Below are 24,956 nucleotides of genomic sequence, written 5' to 3'. Positions count from 1 at the left end.
CACATTCCCTTTTTTACTAATTTAAATTCTATAATTTTATACCTCATTAAACTTTAAACAACAACATTAAAGGTGCAAGCAAGTACCAATTCATAATCATACATATCATTATACTTCAGTAGACAACCTATTCAACAATCATCTCAATTGATAACATATTCAACCAAACATTAATCTCACAACTTATCTAACATACATTCATATCTCTTAATACTAAATTAAAGTAATTATTAACTTCCTTTATCTGGTTGAAAAGCTCAAATAGTTCTAGAAAGCAAACTATCACTATCTCAGCTCAGATAATTCTATCTGTACTTGTAGACAGTAGAATTTTGATCAAAGTAGACTAGTAGAACCAATGATCAACAAAGGAACACACAAGAATTCTAGGATCATGCATGCAACAGAAAATCTTCTCGCATGCATTGTCCAACCTAGGTACTTCCTGATCTTCAAAGAGATGACACAGGAGTTGAAAAACTTAAAGAGAAGAAAGATGAAGTATAAAGAAAAAGTTCTAGAGAAATAATAATGAAACATATTTGTAAATTCCTATTGATATTATTAAATTTTTAACATTAAAATAATATAATCTCATTAATATAAAATACCTAACAACTCTAATATTTTTTAGATCTTTAATGTTAGATGCTTATAAGTGAAAACTTATTTTTTTTAAAACATATTACTTATCTGAAGGGGAAAAATAATTAATCAATGAAAAATAATTAAGCAATGTGACTTAAATTTAATAAACTCATCTCTGATAAGTTTTAGTGTTGAATATATTCTACAAAAATTTGTAAATTTTTTTGGTACGATAAAATAAAAAAGTTTGTTAGTTTAGTTAAAAGTATTAAATGTGTAATTAATATTTTTTAAAGTATCTTTAACATTATTATAATATATATATATATATATATATATATATATTATTTTAATAAATCATAGAATGAAAAAGTGAAAGTTGCTTCATGCATATTCGTATGATAAGAATTTTGGTCGAATAGTTTAGTTTAAATTCTTAACTTGAAAAAAAAATGTTGATAGTTTTAGTTTAGAAAGATATCCTTTAATACCCTGCAAAGGTTCAGTTCAATTGTTTAATATAAAAGTATAGTTTTTTTAATTAGTAAATAGTATAGTTCTCTTCATTTTTATCATAAAACTATAATTTTTTTAACTAATAAATAACACATTTCAATCTATACTTTAAATTATAAGCCTATTTAGTCGTTTCCTCTGCAAATAAGATAATTCATATTAAAAAAATTGAAATATTTTATACCAAAATATGCAATTTAGGTAAAATAATTTAAAGGAAGTTAAAAATTTAGAATCCGATGAGAATAATTAGTTTTTATAAAAAATTAGAAATTTTAAAAATATACTTCAAAATAATAAGAATATGAAAATATTTATATTTTCAAAGTCTCATACATATATTTTTTTTTTCAAACTCTTATTGGTTGATTTGGTTGAAGTTTTGTTATTATAATTTCAATCGTAAAAAATAAACTACAACAATAATCTTTTTGAATTATTAACAAATATTAAAATTTAAACAATATTTATTGTTTTTATTTAAAGCACTATTTAAGTGAAAAAAAAGCTCAATCAATTCAAAAGTAAAACATAAAAATCAATTCGATTCTTATAAAAACAATAATTATCTTTTTCTTGGTTTTAATTCCATGATTATTTAGTAGTTCTGTGAGCCTTTGATATTGAGGACAAAAAATGCTGGATTAGAAGAAATAAAGGGTAAAGAAATTAAAAGAAAAAGTTTTATAATGCAAACGATCAAAAATCCATAAATGCATAAACTAAGAAATCCAACAAGTTATTCTACTCCTAGCAATCCAGATAGGAAAAAAAGTGACACCAAAAGTAGCAGAGGAAACGACTAAAACGAAATATCTAAGCCGAAAATGAAGTGCAGATTCCTGTCAAAGGACCAACGGAATCTAAGGGACAAGATTGTCATTGAGAGAGAGTGAAGCTAGTTGATCAGCAGGGTTGGTTTGCTGCTGAGCAACATTTCTCAACACATCCATGGCTTCAGCAACTTTCGCCTTCAGAGCATCCGGTGACTCGATCAGATGTAGCACTTCAGGCTGGTCCATCTCCAAAAGCATGCCAGTAACCTTTGCTGCTGCGTCATGTTCCAGCTGATCCACCAGCGGGTATAAAGCTTCACCCAGCATCTACAAAACCCATTCATCATAAAATATCAGTACAACATTATAACAGAATAAAAAATCAATGGCATAAACATCTTACAGTCCTCTGCTGCTCAGGTGGGGCATTTGCAAGGGCCGTAGCCAGAGCTTGAATAGGCATTGGCTGTCCCACAGCATCACGGATTGGCAGACCACCCATGTCATACGGGACAGACATCATCCCACCAGCTACACCTGGAAGTGGGACATCTTGCATGTTGCGGCCAGGAGGGTAACGATAGACTCGTCCCCTTGGAAGCATCTGTGAAGAACATATTTTGAGAACTAATCATCATGCATACAGACAGATAAGGTAAGTAAAAGAAGAAAACTTCGGGCGAGAGCAAACCTGCTGCTGCATCATTGGCACTGGCTGCTGAGGTTGTTGGACAGGACCTGCTCCTCGGCGACCACCTGGGCGCTGTCCTTGCTGCCCCTGCTGAACCAGAGGAACAAAGAAGCTAGGCATTGGACCGCCACCAGGCCTCATTCCAGGAACTAGCTGCTGCTGGTAACCAAATCCAGCCTGTATTTATTTTAGGAGATGGTTACAATTATTTCTCAGTCTAAATTTGATCAAATAGGCATCCATGGCATAACTAGAATAGAAAGAGAATAGCTTCACTGAGATATTTAGTAAGAGTAACATCTGACTTCTCAAAAAATATAAAAGTTATTTTCTAAAGCATAACAGAAACGAGAGAATTAAAAAACCAATAATTACTTGGGGAGGAATCATGGCTGGTGGTCCTTGACCATACAAAAATTGTTGTCCTAGTCCAGGAGCACCAGGAGGATAGAGAGGCATACGAGGTCCAACAGAAGGCGAAATTGCAACAGGCCTCATCTGTGAAAACTGTGCCTGCACGAATGGCAGTAATCATTGTGAAACAATAATTTAAATTCTATTCCCATTTTCCCAACCTACAGTAATTCTAATTACAGTTGCTGCATAAAAGCAATGAAAGCCCAATTTGTATATGCTAAATACTCATGCAAAAAAAAAAACACACATGCTTTTTAATGAATAATGAATGATATTGCAACAAAATTCAACACAAGGGTAGCAAAAATCCACAGAAAATTGCTTTTTATAAATAACCACAAAACTGGTAATTAAATTAATTCAATCAACTGTAATTCAAAGATATGTACAAAACGAATAATCCCAAGTTCCAGAAGGTAGCATTGAAACACATAATTGTTAAAGAAAGTGTAACACATAAGAAATAAAAAATATAATTAAAAAACAACACCTTTTCATTACCAGACAGACACAATGTATATTTCCAGCCTTGGAAAGTTATTCTAACATATAAAGTGAAACCAGGTGACTACAAGAGACTGGAATTGCAAAGACAATAACGACCAGAAAGGAACTTGCGTGCAACACTTAACCTATGTAGGGAAAAATGAAAAATACACTCAAGATCTGCACGTAATGTACACACAGTAGTGTCCTACCCAGTAAATGGGATTTGCTTGCTCCTCTAACTTTGTCCTAACACTTAAGTCCTGCCCCTAAACACTATCACCCACACAAATCGATAATATATTAAAAAAAGTAGAATTTCAAATTTCTATGAACAATTTTTGTTTATCGCCAGAATATAGGTAAGCAAATTAAGTTCATTCATCAAAGAAAACAAAAATACATGCACAAATGCATGCTGGATATGTATCATTCTCAAAGAACAAAATACAATAACTTCTTTGCTAAAAGTTAACCAGTGTACCATTTTTACCTGTAACCTTGCTCTTCTCTCTTCTTTTCTCTGTGCCAGGGCAACGTAGAGAGGCTTTCCAGCAATCATTTTACCATTCATCTCACCAAGCTACAAGTAACAACACAAGTATAAGAAAACAATAGTTCACAGTAAAAATATACCACCAAACTACTATATTATAGTACTAGTTGTATACAGTTGGGTACTCACAGCACGAGATGCTTCTTCAGGAGTTGAAAATGCAACAAATCCAGATCCTCTACTAATTCCATTCGGGTCCCGCATTACCTAGGGAAGGATTAAATAACAAGCATTGTTCAAGTCTGCTACCAATAATGATACTTAGACCATAACATTTGTCAACAAATCACATCTACACACCTTGTATGAAGTTATTGTACCAAACTCAGAAAACATTTCTTTAAGATTTTCATCACTAATAGTATCATCCAAGTTCTTGAGATACAAGTTCACACCCTGAAATTTGTCAGCAGCTTCCTTGATACTCTGCTCAAACCTTCCTTTCAATTCAAGTTCACGCTCAGATTTTTTCTGGGCTTTTCCAACATACCACTCCTTCTCATCGAATTTCTTCCCATTAAGCCCCTCAACAGCTTTGGCAGCATCGTCTGGGTTTTCAAAATTGACGAAACCAAAACACTTAGATTTACCATCCGCATCTCTCATTACTACAGCACTAGTAATTGTGCCATATTCTCCAAAAATTTTCTTCAACTCTTCATCTGTGGTTGAATCTGATAGGTTTTTCACATAGACATTATTGAATTTTGTCTTACTGAGAGCATTCTCTCTATCTTGCTTTCGCAGGAAAGGACCTACATAGACCTGCTTATCATTGATCAGCATGCCATTTAACTTGTCAATAGCATTCTGTGCAGACTCTTCATTGTCAAATTGAACAAAACCATAACCTTTAGACAGGCCAGAACCATCAGTTGCTATTTTGCAAGAAAGAATGTGTCCAAAAGAAGAAAAAGTATCATGTAAGGCCTTGTGGTCAATAGCCTTATCCAAATTCTGCACGATGTAAATATGAGATTCAAGACGTCATGAGACAACAACAAAAAAATAACTCAAGTTCTCAGCCAATAATACATGAAATAAATTAGGCAAATAAAAAACTTTAGAGCTGTTATGCTCAAGAAAGCAATATCTATTTTTACGTTTAATTACAAAAATGTCATGCTGCCTTCACATAATCTCCTAGAGTATATATGGTACATACTGAAAACAACTTTTTCATACTGGGTGATTTCATTATTTGTTTATCTAGGCAAGTTTAAATCATCCCATCAAAACTAAACCAAAAAATCCCGTCATCATTCAGCTAGCTTCCTAATGAAGTTATAAATTAAAATCAAAGAGGCTTCTCCCGAGTCATGCATCTGACTTTTAAGCAATTAAACGCAAAAGGACTTTTTTAAAAAGAATATTTACGGAGATAGGAATTCAAAAATTTAATGATTCTCTCTCAAACAGTTTCCTACTTTTAGATTGTTCCCTGTGTCAGTTAATATTAGCCAAACATCTATAACACCCAAATATTAAAATTCACTCATGCCAGTTCATTAACAAATTCGAAAGACTAATTCCACTAAGTAGCAAAATGACATTGTAGCTGCCAAATCATTATTTTTATGAACATACCTTGATAAAAATATTCGCAGTACCACTCTTCCGAATACTAGGATCCCGATGAGAATACATGATCCTAATAGATTTGTTGTTCAGTGGAGTGAAATTCAGCACATCCAATGCCCTCGCAGCTGAGGGTTCCAAAAATACACAAACCACATAATCAACCACAATTCCTATTTCCACCATGAAAGCACAGGAAAAAATAAAAATTCAAATTCCAATGTGAGAAACGAACCATCGGTAGGGTTACTGTAATTGACATAGCCATAGCCGAGTGAACGACGCGTGGTCAAGTCCCTGCAGACACGAACCGAAACGACTTGTCCGACCTGACTGAACAGATCATAGAGTTGCGAGTCATTGACATTCTGGTCAAGATCGCCTACGTACAGCGACGTCGTCACGAACTGATTCGCGTTCGGCGCCGGCGCGACACCGTTTGGGGGAGCCGAAACCGGACCCTGCTGCTGTGCCTGAATCTGCGCCATCTCACAAACAGACGAAATGGATACACGAAAAAAACTGATAGAAAACTAAACCCTAACCGCTTCGGAAAATTTTTTTTGGAATAGTTTTTTTCGTAATTCGCTTTGCTTCTTCTTCTTCTTCCGTGTAAGTAAGGGATAGGAATAAAGGATAGTGATAGGGTCGCCGGACAATAGAACGGTGGTGGTAGTGGTGGTTGACGGCGGAGAAACTGAAAAAAATATTATTTTTGGTTTTTTAGGTTTTTTTCAGTTTTAGGTGGGAGGGCAGAAGGGGCTGCACCGCACGTCACACAGGTAAGGGTGTGGGTTATATAGTGTGAAAGGAAACCCTAGTTTAATCCGTGAGTCAGAAGGATGTTATGGGCTCGCACGTGCGAGAGGGCCTAGTCAGAGATTATTGCGATTCTTCTCGCGCAACAATAGGGCCATGTGAGTGGACTTTGCCTTCTTTCTTTATTAGTATTTGTTTTGAACAAACGTTGGATTGTAACTGTCATTAGTGGGCCATTTCTTCCTGCACTCCCCAGATTTTTTTAAGCTCTCTTGTTTGAATAATTTGACAACATCAATATTTATAAAAAAAATCTCGTATTTATTTTGAAATTAAAATAATTACATAATATTTATAAAAATAACTAAATCATTAGGATTTCTTTTTGATTTATTATTTTATTTTAATTAAAAATAAATATCACAGGATAGCACAGAGTTTCAAATATTTACATAAATATCACACTTCACTCTTAGATGTCCGAATTTGATTGGATGCCAATTACGACTTTTGTTTAATTCCTTCAGCACCAGAAGATTTATCAATGGGATTATGATTATTTCCATCAGAAACGAACACGACTTTTTTTAATAAAAAAAATCACCACTGAATAAACTTAAATATATCTAATTAAATTTATATCAAAAAATTATTTTAACAAATATTCAAATTTATGTATTTTTAATTGAATCATTATTATTAGTAATAATATTAGTATTATTATGGTTTAATCTTGTAGATAACGACGGGCTCCTTATTCTACATAATAATTACCTATGTATCTTCATATAAAATATGAATTTGGTAAAATTTTTAGTTTTTTTTTTATAAATTTAAATATTTAAATCTATATTAAAAATACCATTATATTGAGTTACCGAAATTATTATGTTTTAGTTAATTTTTAATTACTTAATTTTCTCATAAATTAAAATTATATTCTTATTTGATTTTGTACTTTTAAATATAATAGCAAAAACTTAAACAGGAATAAAAGATATTAAATTTTAATTATTTTTATTAAAGTCGGTAAAAAATCATTTTTAAATTAAATGGTAAAAAGTAAAAATTTAATTAATTAAAAAATATTTCCATTATTAGTTTGGTTTTTAATATTTAATTAAAAATAATAATTGTAGTTGTTTTTAGTAAAAGTAATTAATATTTTAGATCTTCTTTTTACTGAAGCTTTTTTATGTAAAATCAAATATTAATTAACAATATAATATAACAACCTACGTACTTATACATTAATATATATATATATATATATATATATATATATATATAAAAATCTTTCATGAATTGGATAGTAAAGTGATGTTTTTTATTTCATTAATCATGACCCGCGTGTGAGTGGACAATAAAGAAGCACCATGAATGGTTTGTTTTCTTGCAATCTATCGTCCCATGACCATTACGTACACAAATGAAAGTTTTTTTCTGAATATGAATCGAAAATCACGACGCTTTCTTCTGAATATGACAAAATGATTATGAACATGAAAAGATACTTAATGTATATAAACGTTCAAAAACATGAAATGTCCATTAATGTATATACTACGAAGTGTTATACTGTTTGCATGTTTTGTCCTCGATTAATGTGTAGGTCAGAAATACATAATGGACAAATTAGAATGAAAGCACACATTGGATAAAAACCTTAAGAGAATTACAAAACATTCTAGAAATGTTTCTATATGAAGATTTCTGCTTTGACAAGTTGTACAAGTTGCACAATCAATGAAAAACTCTGATAAAGCATTGCACAACTGTAAAATAACAAATAGATTTTCAAGAAAAATAATCAGATGTATGAAGAGAAGATAAGAAGGATAACAAAGTGCATATATTTTCTTGTTGTGATTTCTATGTTTGTAATTCATAAATAGTATACAACTTTCAAGTGAGAAGAGAGTGAAACATTATCAAGATTTACAAATTATATTGTAATTAAAAAATGTTCTCTCATGGGAAGTTATCCATCTATATCTTGTTATATATCCCGTTATAGATTTGTAGTGACCAAAAGTAATTAGAATACTTGTAAATTAGAAGTGATTCAAATAGTTGTAAATATTATTATTAGTTGTGGTGATGTTAAATTTAAAAGGCTTAATTAAGTTTTAAATATATCATAAAGTATTTTTAATTACACCTTCATTAAAAAATTTGTAATCTATATTTTTGTTTTTTAATTTTCATCTATATATACTATCTTTATCTTAATGTATGTTGTGGTTGTTACTTTTATTCTATCATCTTTTACTTGCAAATTAGTTTGTGTCTTCCCTTTCTCCAATCTCCTTAAACTCATTTTAAAAGAAGATCAATTTGAAAGCCTGGAAAACATGCATGGCAGGAATTAAGAAAGACAACTTACTGAAGACAAAATCACATAAATAATCATAATAAACCAGTTAATTCGATTAACAAACTTGAGTTCACCAAAAAAAACTGACTGACGTTCTTAAGACTAACGATCTTCCAAAGCCAAGCGTGCAGAATCTCAAACAAAAATTTCTGAAAACTATAATACGGATAACAAATTGGCTTCTCAAGGACACTATTTCTTGTCTTCCTTCTCTGCTTCAGCAGCTTTCTTTAAACGGGCACCATAGTGACGTTGGTTGGTGCGTTCAAGACGAAGCTTATAGTAAGCTTTGAATGCCTTCATTTCATCTGTTACCTTAACAAGGTCAACAGTAGGCTTCTCCCTCGCAATGGGCAAGAATGGACCCTGAACCTGGGTAGCATTTGCTAGTTCCTCAGCACTAGAATCACCGGTCTGCAAAAAGTAAAGGCCGTAAGAATCCCAAACTTCGGTAAGTTTCCTACTTCCATGGGAATGAATGATGATGACCATTTATAAAGTTCACATAATCAACAAATTAATCAAAGAATTTTTTGCATTACCTTCACCTTTCGTGCCCGTCTTGGGAAAACAACCAACTTGGCCTTGTATGTTTTGAGTCTCTGCACATTAGCCTGCAGACCCTCCAAAGAACGGTTCTTGCGCCGATGATCAACAGCAATGCCAATAGTTGGAGCAAGTTTTTTGGGAATTCCAGCACTCTAAGATATATAAATGTATATTGTTCGGTCAGAAAGAAAGAAAAGAGGCGGAATTTCTAATGTTTTACACAGTTTTAAAGTAATTACATGCTTCTATTTTCTTTTTGTCCTTTCAACACGGATCATATATATTTGAACGGGAAAAGGGATAATTAAGAATTTTCCAAGAAATCAAAATTTCATACTTCTGACTAGCAATTAGCATGTTCAGTGGGATACTATGTAGAGCTTCTCCATAAAAAGAAGGGACAAAAGAAATAATGCATAGGGCTCCCTTTCTGTTACCATCAATACCATCCCTTCCACCAATCAAGGATCTATTGCAAGTCATAAATTACTCATAAAAAGGTGCTTTCGGGAGGTGGGAGAAGAATTATGCATTTTACCTTCAATTCTTCAAGAGAAAATCCTCTTCCAGCTCTGACTTTCATGTTGTATTTCAACGTCTGACCATGAACAACAGGCCTGAGAGGTCCAGCAGTTGGCCTAGGGAAAATTTTGACAGCCTTCTTCTGCCGAGCTGAAAAAATGTGTCGCACGCATAACAAAATTAAAAGACAAACACAGCAATTATAATAAACTCAAACTAATTATTGTTTATTGAATAATAAGTATTAAGCCAAACTGATTAATTAGAACAACAGTGTTCGAAAAGAGCAAGTAAGAAATTAAGTAAAAATTACCTAATCGTCTTCTGGTCTTTCTCGCTGGTTGATTGAACCAAGTCTTCACATAGTTTTGCCAATGTTTCCGGAAATGTCCACTGGGGATGACGTTGTTATGTTTAACCATTGTTTACCTAAAAGAACAACAAAAACAACAGAGTCAACAAAAGATCAAATAAAATAGACAAATCAGCTCCAAACTGCAATCAACATAGTATGTCATTATAACCAAAATAATTCACATTTGATATTGTTCATATGCAAACCATGCTACAATGATACCACAAGAAAATACCTAATTCTCCATTGGTTTTCTAAACCTATAGGATTCTATCAACCATGAACAATTATCATTTTTTCACACAGAAATCGTCAGATCCTCGAACCTAGATAAGTCGCACATAGAATTTTTCATTTTTCAGTAGGGTTTTAGTAATCTGACAAACTCATGTAGGTATAAAACCAAAAGAAATTGAAAAGAGAGAGTGGAACACAGATATGAAAATGTAAAAACCTGGTTTTCCGTTGAGACGCCGAAGGAGATTGTTGTATGTAGCTGTGGCTGCAGCTTCTGAGGGTCGCTCGGCAAAGAGGAGAAGGATTAGTGTTATGTTTTTGGAAGGGTTTCTCAGATGGGCCAGCCCCGGACAACCCAGCCCAATTCGTTTAAGGTTTAACAGGCCCGATCAATTTGCTTAGCATTCAAACACAGACATCATAACAAATCATGCAGTAACTGATAATGTTCTTTTTTTATAAATAATAAAGTAAAATATATATCCAGTTATTTTGAGATAAAAACTTTCTGAGAATTCTTAGTTGTATATTATTAAAGTGATAGCTTCGTTTTAATTTGCTTTTTGTTTTTATAGTCACATGAATGTGTAATTTCAATTCTTAAAAAAGTAAATGCAGTTTTCCAATTTTTTAAGATTAAGCAGATAGTTGCTAATATCATTACACAAAATCCAATATATTCCTAAGTTGTTCTAAAGTTCAAACATTGTGTTGAACTAAGCAATACAAAAAGTAATGAAACTTTTCAGAGCTTTTTCACCATCATTAGAATATTATCAAACAAATATTCATTTGCTCAACACCCATTAATATTTTGTCATATACAATAAAAATTTTAATTACTGATAGAATTTTAACGATGAAAATGAATTATTTCTAAAACAACCTTTACCAACATATTTCACTTATGAAAATAAATATGTCAATAATGTTGGCGTGTAACACAAAGTCTCACATACACTAAAAGAAGGGTTGGTCAAGGATTTTATTTACACATAGATACCTTCATGGTAAGAGGTCTTTTCGAGTGGTACCAAAAGCAAACCCGACTTAATCCAAAGTGGATAATATCTTACCATGTGTGGAGATTTATGTGTGTGTCGAACCTTCCTCCAACAGTGGTACCAGAGCCCATGGTTCAGGTTTGGTGAGCGGACTCAGATGAGTACGCCCCCCATGATCAGGTGAGCCAGGTAGGAGGCCAGTGGCGGATCGCCGGATGAATCATGAAAGGTGGGGAGAGCTAGAAATGCTCATTGTGACCATGGATCATGAAAGAGGGCAAAAGAGAAATATTTTGTGTTGACCATGGTGTACTCGGGATGACAATACCAAAAGCAAACCTGTAACGCCCCAGCAACTTACAGGGACTGTTGACTGCCCCCACAAATCACCACGAGACTTTCCAGTCCTCACTCGCACACTTTCCGGGAAAACTTCTCGGAAGGTCACCCATCCCAGAATTACTCCAGATTAAGCACGCTTAACCATGGAGTTCTTAAGGGTTAGGCTACCGAAAAGTAAATGCATTTTGGTGATATGGGTAGCCAAATCAATTCCTTTAAGTTATCCTTCAACTGTATAGTCTCATACCTATAGAGTCTCCAGATCCCTCTCATTCCGGTGTATGTTCGATTCGTCCATGTGCCCCTTCCACTTGAAGCCTGCCAGGAGCCGCTCCTTGTCCGTGCCCCTTGCACCATGCTTCTTGCACCGGCGATCACTCCCCGCCCTCGTCAGTGCCCGGGTGTCACAAAACCCGTGAAGGCTTGTGATGAGTCGATATTTTATCGCCTTCACTTAGTTTATTGTGCTAGAATTAATCAGGGAATTGTGCTTAATTTTCTGGTATTTTCCCGTTTTTCCTAATGAAGACAAAATAAATCAAGACTCTTCTATAAACGTTTTAGAATTAGTTGTATTTTAATTTAGTAGTTTAGAATTTTTAGACCAACTTTTGTAATTTGGGCCAATTTTTGGTAAAGTAAACTAAGCCCAAAAATAGGAATGAGTGACTTGGAACCCTAGAGATTTAGGGTGGACCCCACCCTCACATTTTGAAGACACACGGCCTAGGGATTAAAAAAACCTAAGAACCGTCACTTGGGATTATTCATACTCTCGGCAGATTGGTTGGAAAAGGGGCTGCACTCATTTTCAGAATTTTGGTGGCTGGAACAATTTTAGATAGCATTCTTTTTCTTTGAACAATGGGTACCGTGCTCGATTATGGATGAATGAGAGGATGCATATTAATCCACGGGTGTGCAGATAAATGTCACGGCTTTGGTAGTATTTTTTTTAATTTAATTTCATTCAACAATTGCAAGCAGCTCACGTAGTTATTTTTTTGTCTTCTAAAGAAACGCTGTTCAATTTCTTTGGGTGGAGTCCGCTACTTTCATTTTGTTATTAAATGCTTTGTATATTTCTTTCATCTAAAGAAGTGATGCAGGAACGGTGATTTAAGCTTTTAGAAAATAGTAGAACTTGATTTCATATTGAAGTGTGCACGGGTCTAGCAAGGAGAGGCGACATCACTTGGCTTATGCAGAAGGGGAATTAACTTTCTTTGTGGTAGGAGAGTGACGTTGCAATATAGGGGTTTTCATTTTCTTGCTGGAACCGAGAAGATGAATACATTTTTCTTCAATTGCAAAGAGATGAAGTGACGCACATAGCAGCATCAGTAGAGTTCAGCTTTGTAGATTTTATTATTTTTAGTTGAAATATATCTTCTAGAAATGTGAGCTAATTTTGGTCTTCACTCTTGAATCATGATATATTATTATATTTTATAAATTTGCATTTAGCTTTGAAGTAACCTTTTAACATATAATATTCATCATGCATTCTTATTTTGTTAGTACTGTTAACGTGTTTCAAGCTTATAATTATGTTCTTTCTTTTATAGTTTTTCATTTTCTTTTATTTTATTTTTTTCTTGTATTGTTTTGAATATGATGTTCATTTAATTTTGTTACCTGACGTGGTGCCCTTCAATTTCGTAGTTTTTTTTTATTTTTTATTTATTTTTTTTAATCAATGTGCATTTAACTTTTTAGTTCAAGCATTGTATTTTAATAGTTTTAATCATGTTTGGAAATTTATCTGCTGTAGTGTTTAGTTTATTATTTTCATTTACTTTAATGATTTTAATTATGTTCGGTTTAATTTCCATTTTTAATTTAGTCTAATTTTCCTTGCAAAAACCTTTCACAACCCCCCTCCCTTCGTGTTAGACCTAAGACTCAAACCACATTTGGTCCTTAGAGACGACCTAGGAGTCACCTCCTAGCTATACTGCATATTCTTTATGCTCATTAAATTTGATTGGGCGGCGACACCCATCAGCTTGACCCAAAACGGACAATATCTTACCATGTGCAGAGATCTATATGTGTGTCGAACCTCCCCCAACAAATAAAATATGGTGACAAATTACAATTTAATTATTGATGAATATATTCATCAATAAATATCTATCAATAAATTTGTAGGTAAGTTATACTTTTTATTATCGAAAATTTTTTTCATAGATAAATTCTGCTAGTAAAAGGATACTATAATTTTTGTTTTAAGCTTTAACCATTTTGTGGTAATACTCGTCTAAGAATTGAATTTCTTAAAATTTGATGGTAAAATATATAATTTTGATTACTAACAAAAAAAAAATCAACCTGTAAATTGTTTGTCAAATTTTTCGTGAGAAAAAAAAAGAAGAATAGGTAGAAAAATGTGAAGGAGGAAGACAAAAAAGAAGAGGAGTCAAATTTTATATTGGCAGAGCAGTGATATCAGTGCAATGCTGGTAGCGATGGCGTAGTGATGACAACCGTGTCATGGCAGTAGAAAAACAACAACAACGGAGGAGAAAAAGGAAGAATGAGAAAATAAAAAGAGAAGAAAAAGGAGTTCGAAGCAACAACAACGGAGTTGAAGAGGCGATGACAGTCACAACAACTCTATCAAAGAAAGATGAAGAGGACAAAATGAAGAAAAAGAAGAAAACAATTGAAAAATAAAAGGAAGAAGAAGAAGAACAAAATAGTGAGATTTCTTGATGGAATTTTTTTTAATAATAATTATTTACGACAAGTTATTTACAAACTTTTGTTCATTGATAAAATTCATCTACTATCATTTTATTGAAAAATGATTTTTAAGTATTATTGACAAAATTTAATTGTAGGGAACTTAACCTTTTCTTTTAGTGAGAAATTCCATTTATTTATAGTTTGAATAAATTATTATTAACATGACCAACTATGAGACCAAGGATGGAGATGATGCAATATAAGAAGAGGATATGAAGGCTTGGAAGGAGAAAAAACACTCAAAGATATTGAATTATGAATACCTAAGTGTTTAAGTAAGTTTGTGTATCTAAAAATCTCATTAGTGAGAGAGTTGTAACTTCTCTCACCTTCATTATGCATAATTTTGTCCAGAGAAGATAATCTTCTTTTCTTTAGTTTGTTTTGCTTTCTTTATCTTTCTTTGAATATTTTTTGAAACTTTTTCCACCTCATAAATAAAGGGTCATTTATTTATAAGACACGATTTAATTAAATAAAATAAGAGTTTTTGGCTTTTTTCTTGATTCTTTAACTTCAGGTTCTTAAATAATGTCTTAATTAATGTATCATAATGGCACTTATCATTGAATGATTATAAGATAATATATTCTCCCTTTTCTTCTATCTGTTCTAAACTTTCAACAAGAGCAAGTCTGGCATGAATTCCTAATATCAAATCTTTCCTGTTAATAAAATTTTCTTCCATAAAATAAATTATATAATAATCAAGGGACACACCTCAGCTATCTTTAATATTATCTATTTTGTCATATAATAATATGATATAAATTCATAATATATAAATATACAAATAACTAGAAAATCACTCTTAATAATTTTGAAGTTATCTTCAATATAATTAACCAACTCATACGATAAGAGTCAAAAGTCTATATAACCTCACTTATCTCTTACTCATTTCAACACACACTTAATATATACATATATAATAGTAATAGTATAATAATACTCAATATATTAAAATATATTTCTGAGTGAAGTAAAATTAATTTGAAAGCTGAAACATATGCGGTTTGACATCTTGTCCATTCACGAGAAATTTTTACAAGTTTATACTATCTTTCTTCTAAACCTTTACTCATATTTTTCTCTACCAAACGAATAAACTATAATATATTTTCCCTTATTTTCTTTCATTCCTTATCTCATTTCCCAGCAGCCAAACAAAGCCTAAATAGATGGTCTTTTAATGACGCGCTTATCACCACACAACCAATATATTTCCTATATAATCATGTGAGAATACTTGAAAAAAATCAAAGAGACTTGAATTCACAAGAGTCTCTTAGATATCGAGTTAGGTCTATACCGACGTATAGTGACGTTGGACATAGTATTAACTGTATAGACGTCTGTTATATGGATGTCCGATGTTCCATTCATGTCATCGATAATGACATCAGTTGTTTAAAAAATGTTAAAAGTTTATAATAATAATAGACGTCTAAAGCTCTTTTTACAGTAGTGTAAACAAATTTTCACAAACTCTATCAAGATTTGAAAATCAAGATTTGAAAATGGCGATCATCCCAATTTCCCTCCCTCCCAAGTCATAATTCTAACGGTGCCTTTACCAGGTGACCCTACATGCACTGTGTGATGGAAAGAAAATTTGCATGTCAATGATGAAAAAATAAATGGACGCATGTACCATATATAATCCATATGTGCCTACTTTATCAAAGTCGGATCTGTGATGCTGAGTGGAGTATCCAGTGTTAATCATTAATTAACATTGTTTATAAATAGATTTTAAGTTTAATCCAACTCTTAAACCTGTTTATGAATTGACACCAATTATAAATGAGTATGTGAATCGCTGTCCGAAGCTGTAAAGTAGGTTTAAGATTGAAGAAGCAGAAGTATAGAAGGAGTAGGTGCGTGGACTTCAGTGTCCGTAGCTCCTCCTTTTAACCTAAAAGCTTCGATTTATTCACACCAACTGCGCTGAAATCAACAAGTAAAGAGACAATTACGCAGGTTTGGTTAATTTTTGGTCTCAGAGCGCGCGGGAACAGTACAAGGTGTAGACAACTTTGTCTTTTTCTTCTTTCCCGACACAACCAAAGAAGAAAGTGAAAACTAAAAGCAAACTAAACAAAAGAAAAAAGCTAAAATTGTTTCTCGTTAAATGGTTAAACAAATGAACGAAACAACCAAACAAACCCCTTCATCTGCCTTCCGGGTGCAACGGGAAAAGCTCCAGAGTTCTGTGTTCCTCCTCTTTCCATGATGACCAACTTTGGTCTTCCAAGTACTCAAATGCCCAGCTCCTACACTTCTTCAAAGGGCTATCTTCTTCATCTCTTTCCACCACCTCCCCCTTCAAAAAAATAAAAACAAAAACATTAATAAATCAAAAACCATGTCATAACATCAACTAACTAAGTCTTCTTAATCAATAACAGCTTCCCGTCTCATGCACAACATTCTCATGAATATCACCCAATAGTTTCTACTGCTGAATAGACAGTTTGTGACAGAAAATTATTTTCAGACATGTATAGACATACCCGTTTTGTCGTGTCCAAAGAGGTTATTACACTACAACTGAAGGAAGGTGACACTAGGGTGGTGGGAGTACGAGGACTATGAGCAAGGCCGAGGTTGTTACGCTTCTGCTTCTGTCTCTCGCGTGCCTTGTGGTTTTGGAACCAATAGAACACGTTCTTCCCTTCGATCTTCCCGTACTTGCTTAGTTGGACTGTGATCTGCTCTATCTGTTGAGCATTCGGTGTTCGCATCCCTCCTCTATACAGCATCTCCAGTATCCCTATCTGTTCCTGCGTCGGATTCCACCGCGTCCCTCCTGGAATATGCGTTTCCACCTGCATCATAATACAAAATAAACAAAAATCTGTTAAACCATGCACGTGAAATAATTGCCACGAGTACAATTATCACGCTTCTAAACTCTTGTTAATTATAGTTTCTCTCTGATTTTTTCTAGTGTGACAAATTACAGACAAGTAAACTTAATGCAGCCATAGTCTAAAACTCTTTACGCTGTCCTAACTTCAGTTTTAAGACCATGATGAGCATATATACTTACAGTATCTCGTGTAGTAATGTGATTAAAGTTTGTATAATGAGTTTTTTTATCATGATATTAGAATTGTAAATTAAGACTAACTGATTAAATTTGTATTTAGTTGAATTTAGAGAGAATAGAATATGTTAATGGACCTGGCCCTGAGGTGAAGAAGGGTCTCTCTTATTGTCATCAGAGGATCCAAGTTTTCTGGAGGCGCTTTCTGGTTTGATGAAGCTCTTGAGGTCGAAAGTTGTGACAGGAGGCGAAGTGATGGAGGTAGTGGAGTCAGTGTTGGAAAGCTTGGGAGCAAGGGGTCGTAAGCGTTTGCAGCCGAGCGTGAGGGAGGGTTCGTGCTCCCAGAATCCACGTGCGAACTGATGCACCTTCATGGTTATAGTTAGTGAGTTACTAGTAGCTACAAGATGGTGAAGAAGTTGGTGTTTTTATATAGAGGAATGGTGGTGGATGATAACAAACAGTGATTAAAGTGAACAAAGTGGGAAATGAGGTGTTGCCTGCAACAACCAAGACCAAATCATGAGGTGCAGTTGACTTGGGAATTTACTTCTCTATATTAAACTAAAAGGTGATTCATTCTAATCAAAAAGTAGATTTAACTCTTTTTTTTAAAGAAAAGAAAACTCACAGTACGAACTGACATATACATATGCACATATGATACAAATTTTAACCTTAAAGTGACATTTTTTACAGTTGTTTTTGTAACAAAACATGACTATACTAACTAGAAAAGGAGATGGTGTTAAAGATCAGCATAGCCAACAAGCAAAAGAGAGTAAGACATAAGAGAAGAAGAGAACATGTTTTTCCATTTTTCTGGTAGGGACGATGGATATCATGGGATGCGTACGTGGTATGTTTGTATGGTATATATGTTGGTGTGTTGGCCCGTCAAATCGGGTCGTTTTTTTCTTGCTTTCATGATAAGGTGTCCTTGCTTTTCGGTGGCCTCTCTCTCTCTCTCTCTTTCAACCCCTTTGCTCATCAATTAAAGTGAGTGAAGTGAGGAATGCAAAAAGATTCCTCCAATCCCAAAACTTCAAAATCCAACCAACCCCTTTCACCCTAAGGATGTTTTATACCACATTCATAGTTATACCATAATATATATATATATATATATATATATATATATATATATATATATATATATATATATATATAATGGGAATTTAAAGGAATTTACTCTCTTAAATATTTAATATCAACCACAAATTTACTTATTTTTCCACTTAAAAAGTAAAACGTGCGATCGAAAAAGAAAATCTATTAAAAATAGTATAAGTTAATTAGATTCTCTAAACAATGATTAACATGGTAGATAAGCATGCATCCAAGTATAGTATCTTAGATTTCCTGAACTTTGTATGGACGTGTTGATTCTGTTGGTGTATCATATTTTACATAAATATACGTTGATGTGGGGCATGCATGCATATTATATGAACATTTAGAGACATATATATAAGTTAAATTAGAGGAGTGGCAATTATTCTCTCTTCCCGAGTAGGGTGTAGCTTATGATTGAGTCCTCCGTGTAGCTGTCAATTTTTGGGCTATCACATATTTCTTTAAACAAACGGAGATCGCGTGCTTAACCATTCAATTAATCATAACTTACTTTGATTATTTTAATTATCATAAATTGAACTCAAATGGAGTATAAAAAAACTCTAGTTTAAGAGATTCAATGAATTATAGTTTTATTAATTTATATGTGTGTATATATATATATTATTCAAAAATATTTAATAACAAAGGGAAGAGAATTTTGAATGGATTATTTAGAAGTTATGAAAATGAAATTACGTATTATATAAAAATGCAAGTGGTTAGATGTTGAAAGATGGAAAGAAGAAAGGTGAGAAGAAATTGTGGAATTTTTGACAAGTGATGGAATAAAGTAATGTATTTTGTTTTGATGTGTCATCGTTTTGATGTTGTAATATGAATGAAAAATGATTTTTTTTGACACACCTAACTTTTTAATATTTATTTGAAAAAATATAAAATTTTACATTTTTATAACCATTTTACTCTTATACTATACGTCAAATGAATGTAAAAATGTGTTATGATATCATTGTTCTTCATAAATTGATTATGGAAATGGTAAGTGACTGAGTCATGGTGCATGAGTGAAAGTGGACACACGTGAGGGAGAGTGAGGGCACACGTGTTTTAGTCAAAATACATGATCACCAATCATCACAATCATGCACCTGCAAGAGAAGCGTGAAATATTCCATTTTTCACTCCAATGGTTATGATTATGAATATTCAGCGACTGAGGTACTTCACTGACCAAACACAAACTTTCCTCTTCTGGCCAATGCTGTCTAGTAGTAAACATGCTAATTTATTCACATTTTACCAAACTCCTTGTCCTTCGTTTTACCTTTACAAACAAAATATTCAAACACATTATCATAATGTTGCTTCCATTGATATCACATTTTTTTTTTAACTTAAGGTTTAGTAAAATATAAAAGTAAGACAATTTTCTATTGCTAATAATCAACCATAATATTTACAGATGATATAGTAAAAATCAAATTCAGACACACTTGCTAAGAAAAGTCTAATTAATACTTAATGTTGCTCGATGTATTGGATTAAATCACAATTAAATTGTCATCTTTGGATTGTTACATTTTTAAATAAAAAAATTAAATTCAAACTATCACTTTGATACAATTTAGTGTCAAATGATACAATTTTATTCAGTAAAAGAATATAATAATTTTGAATTTGAATCCTCAAGTGGCATAAACAAAAATAATAAGAAAATAATGTAAAACAAAACAAAGACAAGACAGCACAATCTAGCATATTCATAAATTAATAAAAATTCATCACAAAGATTGTTATCTTTGATAAAAACAAGAGTTGGAGATACCGCAATCTAATATATTGATAAGTCAAGGAAGATTCACCACAAAAAATTCAATATTTGATAAGAACTAGAGTTATAATCTAAGAACCAAGAAAATCGTCTTAATGAAAAAATCAACTTTAATATAATGAACATCCATGGTGTCTATATATCTATTTGGTGTCCCTATATATAGGCACAAATATTTAAACCACCTAAGAAACCATGAAAGAAAGCCTAAATAAATTGGACTTAAAAATAACTTGAAAATTCAAAAATAGACTCAGACTCTTTGCTTATTGAATTTGTTCACTTAACAACTCGTCATCCAACTAGTAATCTAGGTCAACGACAGTTACAAACAATTTAAAAGAAAAATACAAATACTTTTATTTGTCTAAAATTATTCTATAATTTAGTTCCAAGCTATGATCCTCATGTCCTTTGAATTGCAAAGACTCATCCTCAAGTTTGTTTTTTTTTGTGTTGAATCAAGAAATAATCCTCTATTATATATTCTTTTTTAAACATGATATATCCTCTAATTCATATCACTTCAAGATTCTTTCTCTTTTGTATTAAATAAGAAGATAGTTCTAAAAATAGACCAGACTCTTCGTGTACGAAAAGTTTAAAAATTTTAAAAGAAAATTACAATTTAATCTTACATTAATTAAAAACTTATAAAATGAATGATAAGAAAAGATCTTCCGAAATATTTTTTAAGGTTTTAAGTTGGAAAGGAAACAAATAAGTTTATTTTTTTAACATTTTAACTTTTTTTTTTAAAATTTAAAATATTTCACTTCAATAATTTTTTTATTAAACTAAATGAGTTTCTTTATCAGTTTATGAAAAATAAACCAAATAATTTGTGAGAAATCACATCAAATTCAGTCCCTAAATATAACCTCATTAAAAAAAAAAGGTAAAAATATCAATGTGGTCTATTAGATCCATTTTAGGCCACCATGCTTCCTTTTAAATTTGCAAAACCAAGCTCAAAAATATATACGAGGGACCCAAATATATTTTAACCTAGGTTTTTTCTATCTTACGAATAAATCGAATTGCCAAAAATACTCACTACTTTTGCTTGGAATTCCGAGAATGTATTCATGTTCTTTATATGTAACCTTAATTAGATAAAATACATATTAATTAGTTGAATACAAATCATGCAATTGAGGTAATCAAGTTAGAGAAAAAAAAAAAACTATTTTAGAAAATAGTCAACTCATTTATGTTAAACTAGAGTACATTTGTGTTAGAACGTACACTGAATTTGACTGTAGAATGATTTGTGTTGCTTTGTTAAGCTAAAAAAAAATGAAAGAAGGTTGATTTTGATGTTCCTAGAAAAAGAATGAGAGGGGGAAAAAAACTTAACCACCACTAGCTTTAATCTTTTTACCTTTATTTTCTTTAGAAGAATGTATTTGATTAGACAAGTTGTTATGATTGCAGAAGCTGGCTTTAATAAAAAGTTAGATCGATGGTTCCCTTTCAAATATCAGATCCATGATAAACCCAAATTTTGAAGCTCACGACAGGGAGGTTCTAAAAGTATCATGCCACTATAATGTGACTTTCATGTGCATCTCAAATCATAAAATTTTCAACTTATTCAAAAAAAATTTATCTTTCATGTTGAAAAGCTTTTGCTAAATAATATATGTCATATAGTTTTTAATAACGGCTTAATTATACACAATTGTTATAAACTTTATTTTCTTTTCATTATTACTATTTGGATACTTTGTGTTATATAATTTATTTTAACTATAACCTTTACTTACATATTTTTCATTGTTTACAGAAGATAGATTTTCCTTGTCTTATAAGAACTTGTGCTTTAGAATTGATTATACATTTAAAATATTAAAACTTAATTATTTTAATAATAATATAGTTTTTATAAATGTTATTTTAAAATTATAAAATATTTATAAAATTCTTTATTTTTAGAGTTTTTTTTTCTTTTTCTAAACTTTCTAATTATCCATTTATTTGTTTGAAGATCAAAAACAATTAGAATGATTTTTAAAGCGAATTCTTCATTTTTATTTGTATGATTGAGTTGTATGATAAGTTTAATGTGTCAATTTGGTTTGTTCTAATTATTGTGTAGTTGGATTTCTTAGTTGTGATTGAGTTGATTTAAGATATAAGGATCTGATCATTAAAGCCATTTGGTACATGTCCTAACATTTAAAACTTGTTTTTGACCCAAATGCTAAGAAGAGAATACCAAATTCACTGTTTGAACATGTTCCATTTTCACAAATCACAAAATTTTCATATGCTCATATCTAATGCAGCGTTGAGAGGAGGCGTTTGATAATTTTTTGGCAAGTATACCAAATCGTTACAAGTAATACAGTGATAAGAAAAGTATCGTTCTCCTCAGGGAATTTGTGTAACGTTATTTAATTTAAAAATTTATCAAGATCAATTCGTGTTGTGAAAGTCGCTTTGAAATTTTGCATAAATAACACAGAATTTAACAACGTAAAACTTAAGATGAAGATAGAATACGAACAACCATTGGAATTGGTATCAGACTAACATTTCAGTAAAATCCTGTGCAATAGAAGACCTGTTCATGCATTCACAAGTTGATATCTTGTTTTAATCCCTCAAAACAAGTTCTAAAATTATTCCTTAAATTATTAACTCCTTAATTAATTTAATGAATAATTTTGCAATGAGTTCAGATGTTCAGAATGACTAAAAGCATGTAAGCTATTCCTAGCGTAATAACTTTTAGCTTCCTTTTTTTTACGTTTCTGGTTCCAAAAATACTTCCCAGTACAAAGAGAACCTTTAAGAAAAATTATACTTCCATATAATAAAAATCAAGTAAAGAAAAGAACATGAACAAATACATTTATTGATCAGGACAATTACATCAATGTTTTGCCATAGAACCAATTCCAATGAAAGAAAATTTAGCCTATCCTAGACATCACAAACGTACTCAGTTTAGCAATTCCTTGCATCATGTGTAGTCTTGATGTCTTCAGATAGTCTTCCAAGCCTCTTCAATGGTCTTCAGAGTTTTTTTAATTTTTCTTGTGTGTCTCAATATATCCTTCCCCTCCGTCACGTATCATTAAGAGCCAGTTAATTTTCATAACTTGCACCATTCGCTCAGCGCACAGGAGTAGATTCGCTATGCGAATTAATTTTATTTATGCAGCTCAACTGTTGTAATTCGCTCAGCGCACAGCCTCAGGTGCGCTTTGCGAATTTGCCACTTTTCCTCTTTTCTGCTGTAATTCGCTTAGCGAACCAATACTGGTGCGCTTAGCGAATTGTTGAACTCTGGTCCTCCAAATTGGTTGATTCGCTCAGCGAACCAATATGGTTGCGCTGTGCGAATATATTCCTCTGGCTCTGCGAATTTTTGCTGGCTTTGCGAGAATTGGTGGTCCATTTCACACTTATGCAATTTTTCCTGAACAATACTTTACGAAACACTCTGCTACAATTTACAACTTTTCACTGAGTAAAAACATGAATAATTACATGATTAAGGTAATTTATAAGTGTAAAAATATTTATTTTTCACACTTATCAGCGTTGAGCACCAATTCATTGTGCAAGTCTAGGAGCATTTTAGTATCAAATCATTGAGCACTAGTCTTGTACCGCTGAGTGTGCAAAAATGCGAATGTTTTGGTGTTGAGCGGTAGCAGAGCAATGCTGAGTGTCATGTTTCACTGTAGGTCCGGGGTAATTTTGGTTCCAAGACGCTGAGCATCAAAAGGGTGTCGTTGAGTGCGATGTTTTGCGAGAAAAATGACATTAAGCTTCACGTATGTCACTAAGCGCCATTTTTTGGAAAATGTTTAAAGCTGAGTGTCACTTCTGATTGCTAGTGTGTATATTGTAATTTTCCTATGTAGTGATTTGTTTGATATAGATTTATCGTGGTTTTTGCATATGTTTAAGATGTTTTATGATTTTTTATTGAGCGATAACATGGTTAAGAATATGTTTGGAAATATTGTTGAGAGAATTGCAAGGATAAATTTAGAGTGATGGGGATGTTTAATGTATGCATTAACATATGGAGGTTAGAAAATAGACATCCTGAACTTTAATAACTAATTATGCTCAAATAAAGTAGAATGATTTATGTGGTAAAAGTCACATAAGGTTTTAGCCACTATTCGTCCTAAGGACAAAGGAAATTAACATTGTAGGTAGTAGGGTGATATCTCCTTTTTTTATGACTATGTAGAGCATATATCACTGATATCTCCTTTTTTTATGACTATGTAGAGCATATATCACTGCAAGTGTATGCCTACGTTGAAACTCTATGCCAAAGACATTTATCCAAATAATTGAATTTAGTATCAATTGTTTGTGTGAGTTATAGGTTATACATGTTTAGTTGATTATAAATTGGTATATTATGGTTATTTTTAGGATCAAACATTTTGACCATTGACTTACCATTTCTTCTGTGTATGGTCATCTATTCTTTTTGTTTACAACGGTTACATTG

The 24,956-nt window shown here is 32.2% G+C and overlaps 3 protein-coding genes across 3 annotated transcripts; all 3 read right to left on the bottom strand.

Annotated features, from left to right (window-relative positions):
• Window positions 1-1,765: 1,765 nt before the first annotated feature.
• On the bottom strand, window positions 1,766-6,096 carry LOC106764874 (polyadenylate-binding protein 2). The gene is made up of 9 exons (XM_014649303.2): window positions 5,844-6,096; window positions 5,618-5,736; window positions 4,331-4,987; window positions 4,160-4,237; window positions 3,968-4,057; window positions 2,947-3,084; window positions 2,572-2,748; window positions 2,284-2,484; window positions 1,766-2,207 (listed from the first exon to the last, which is right to left on the bottom strand). Exons 1-9 carry the CDS (start codon window positions 6,094-6,096, stop codon window positions 1,968-1,970), a joined length of 1,953 nt encoding a protein of 650 aa, XP_014504789.1. The 3' UTR covers window positions 1,766-1,967.
• A 2,653-nt stretch (window positions 6,097-8,749) lies between these two features.
• On the bottom strand, window positions 8,750-10,767 carry LOC106763942 (60S ribosomal protein L13-1). The gene is made up of 5 exons (XM_014648125.2): window positions 10,625-10,767; window positions 10,129-10,244; window positions 9,832-9,965; window positions 9,287-9,445; window positions 8,750-9,158 (listed from the first exon to the last, which is right to left on the bottom strand). Exons 2-5 carry the CDS (start codon window positions 10,235-10,237, stop codon window positions 8,937-8,939), a joined length of 624 nt encoding a protein of 207 aa, XP_014503611.1. The 5' UTR covers window positions 10,238-10,244; window positions 10,625-10,767; the 3' UTR covers window positions 8,750-8,936.
• Window positions 10,768-16,468: 5,701 nt separating this feature from the next.
• LOC106764194 (WUSCHEL-related homeobox 4) lies at window positions 16,469-17,979 on the bottom strand. The gene is made up of 3 exons (XM_014648434.2): window positions 17,694-17,979; window positions 17,021-17,335; window positions 16,469-16,830 (listed from the first exon to the last, which is right to left on the bottom strand). Exons 1-3 carry the CDS (start codon window positions 17,928-17,930, stop codon window positions 16,678-16,680), a joined length of 705 nt encoding a protein of 234 aa, XP_014503920.1. The 5' UTR covers window positions 17,931-17,979; the 3' UTR covers window positions 16,469-16,677.
• Window positions 17,980-24,956: the final 6,977 nt, after the last annotated feature.

This window comes from Vigna radiata, chromosome 6 (genome assembly GCF_000741045.1).
Source record: "Vigna radiata var. radiata cultivar VC1973A chromosome 6, Vradiata_ver6, whole genome shotgun sequence".
Taxonomy (NCBI): domain Eukaryota; kingdom Viridiplantae; phylum Streptophyta; class Magnoliopsida; order Fabales; family Fabaceae; genus Vigna; species Vigna radiata.
This window is presented reverse-complemented; position numbering and strand designations above follow the sequence as displayed.